Source organism: Mastomys coucha, unplaced genomic scaffold (assembly GCF_008632895.1).
Source record: "Mastomys coucha isolate ucsf_1 unplaced genomic scaffold, UCSF_Mcou_1 pScaffold23, whole genome shotgun sequence".
In the NCBI taxonomy this organism is placed as follows: domain Eukaryota; kingdom Metazoa; phylum Chordata; class Mammalia; order Rodentia; family Muridae; genus Mastomys; species Mastomys coucha.
The window spans coordinates 102,876,870-102,879,731 of record NW_022196906.1 but is presented as its reverse complement, the minus strand read 5'-3'; the positions used below and the strand labels follow the sequence as shown (position 1 = coordinate 102,879,731).

Genomic DNA, 2,862 nt, shown 5'->3' with positions numbered 1-2,862 from the left:
AAAAAAAAAAAAAAAAAAAAAAAAAGGAAAGAGAAGCCAGAGTCTCCTCATTTGCAGAAACTATGAGCCTGTACTTAGAGACTCTAAGTCTTCTCTGGAAAACTCTGAGAACTGATCAACTTCCAGCAAATTAAAAAGTGACAAAGTAAAGTTAACGTGGAAAAAAATCACTACCATTCTTATAAAGTAATAAACAAAGTGAAGAAGGATCAGAGAAGCTGTCCCATTCACAGCAGCCTCGAACAGCACCCTGAAGGGGCCTGGTGGACTGGTACATGCTTTTGATCCCAGCAGGCAGAGGTTGGCAGATCTCAGAGTTCAAGGCCAGCCTGGTCTACAGAGCAAGTTTCCTCCAAGGCTTGAGACCCTTACACAGTAAAACCCTGTTTCAACCCCTAAAAATAAAAAATAAAAAAACTAAACCATGGAGTAAGGGGCTGGGGTGACAGTTCAGCAGTTCAGAGCAATGAATGCTCTGGCAGAGGACCTGAATTGGGGTCCCAAAGCCTACATAACGTCTCACAGCCTCTGGCCTCTGCCAGCTGGCACCAACCATAAACTAGCACAGCACATACATATATAAAATAAAAAATATCTCTCAAAAAGAATACCTAGGAGTAAACCCAAACTTGTATGAGAACAATCTCTATGATGAAGACTTTGAAACACTGACAAGCCCTGCAGAGATGGCTTAGCACAGGACCTTAGTTCAGTGCCCACAGCCCCAGTGCCCACAGCTTACAGTCATCTGCAACTACAGTTTTGAAGGGACCTGACATCCTCTTGTGACCTCCACAGGCAGCAGACACACATGGATTGATTATACATACATATATGCACAGAAAACACTCATACATATAAAATCATTAAATCTAAAAATAAAAAAGAAATAAGAAGAGGGAAAAATCAGGTGTGGTGGTGCAAACATTTGATCCGTGGACATTGGAAACCAAGATAGGTGGATTTATCTGGGGACTTCCAGGACATCCAGGTCTGTACAGGGGGGGTCCAGTCTCATCATCACCAACAACAAAAACATGAAATCAGAATTCATATGCAGGTAACATTTGCTAATCATGGGTCAGACTCACCTCGTGAATATCCCAGGTAGAAATCCTGTTCATGGAAGTCAACACACAGACAACAGAATTGCCTTGTCCTTTTCTTCTTAAGCCACTCCTTGAGATATAATATGCACATTCCCAAACTCCTGCAGGGAAACCCCAACAATGTGTGGACACAAGACAGTCGAGGGGAAACTCAACTGAAGGAGGAGTGTTTCATTTCCCTCTGCCTTGTAGAAGGCTTGGACAACAGCTGTGGGAAGGATGAGGCGAGGCAGCCAAGCACACTGCAGGATGGTCATTTGTTCAGATACATTTACTCATTAACCTGATTCTATAGATACAAAATGGGTCCCGGGGGCTGGGGCTGTAACTCCCTGGGCAGAGTGCTCTGTTCTGTTCCTAGGGGCCTATGAACCATAACTTGGTATTCTTTGGAGGCAGAAGGACCCAAAGTTCAAGGTCATTGGTGTTTGTTACATGAAGTGTATGAGGTCAGCTTGTGGTACATGAGATTCTGTGTTTAGGAAGGAAGGAAGGAAGGAAGGAAGGAAGGAAGGAAGGAAGGGAAAGAGAAAGAAACAAAGACAAACAGAACAAAATCAGGTGTAAAGATGTACCAGTCCCACTGACAGCAAAAGCTGCAGATCTTGAGTTTGAGGCCAGCCTAGTCTACAGATTATGTTCCAGGTTAGCCAGGGCTATATAGTGAGACCTTATCTCAAAACAAACAGAAAAGATAAGATTCATCCCTTCAGGAAAATGAAGTCCATACAGTGGTCTTCTGACACACAAATACTGCACCATGTATGCACATCATATACACACACACTAAAAATAATAAATGTAAAAAACATAAAAGTATCTCTATATCAGAAAACTGTTCTGTGGAAGTTTTTTGAAAAACATAAATACTAAAGCCTATGTGGTAATTTCCTCATTAATTGCTCTCTATACTCTGGAAAGATTACAAAGCATTAAGCAAAAGGGAGGATAGGGCTGATTTTAGGACATTGAGCAAGCACTCTGCAGATGACAGATTGGTTTCATGGCGAGGCTAGCACAGCATCCCCATACTATTAAACTACAATTCCCTTCCTCTTATTAAATGAGAATGTAGGACTGCGCAGAATGGGAAAAACCAAGTGGGCATCTCTTCTGGGATACCCAAGCCCATACCACACTCCACAGGAAATTCCTTGTAAGTGAAATCTTCTGGCTTTGCCCGGGTCTTGGCATGTTCTTGCCATGTTCGGGAAACAAAGAACTGCTTCCATGTCTCTGTGCCCTCAAGCTGTAGGGTGTCCTTATCACAGCAGAGCCATCTCTTCTGACACAACTTCCTGCAATGCACAGTTGCAATCCCATCAGGCTGATCCCAGTCACCTCACATTAGAGCCACGGTTACACTGTGCGAAATGTTTATTCACTAACCACCCTCACGCAGCAGAGGACCAGGTCCAGAATCAGAAGGCCTCTTCTTCCCTTCCTGCCCCATCACATCCCCTCTTCCCATCCCACCCTGTCCCTCTCCTTACCTCCACAGGACATTACTACTTGCAAGTGCATTCCAGTTCTATGAGAAAGAAAAGAGTCCTTAAATCAACAACCACCTCCCTCTGCTACTCCCAGTTTGTTCTGTGCTGGGCCTACCCAGGATAGTCAAATACAGTCCCAGCTCTCCAGGCCCAGCCAGCCTGGAGAGACCTACCCCAGCAAACATAAGTCAGCTTGTGAGGGCTCAGAGGAAGGAGGGCCAGTCTCCAAAGGTCTGACATGAGTCTCAAGGGTACCACAT

The 2,862-nt window shown here is 44.3% G+C and overlaps 1 protein-coding gene across 1 annotated transcript in view; it reads right to left on the bottom strand.

Moving 5' to 3' along the window:
* Window positions 1–2,787, bottom strand: part of LOC116073708 (F-box/WD repeat-containing protein 15-like) — a 14,256-nt gene extending 11,469 nt beyond the window's left edge. The window contains exons 1-4 of the mRNA XM_031345734.1: window positions 2,776–2,787; window positions 2,603–2,640; window positions 2,244–2,407; window positions 1,092–1,210 (exon numbers count right to left, since the gene is read on the bottom strand). Coding sequence (XP_031201594.1) covers window positions 1,092–1,210; window positions 2,244–2,407; window positions 2,603–2,640; window positions 2,776–2,787 — 333 coding nt within the window. The remainder of the gene's footprint in view (window positions 1–1,091; window positions 1,211–2,243; window positions 2,408–2,602; window positions 2,641–2,775) is intronic.
* Window positions 2,788–2,862: the final 75 nt, after the last annotated feature.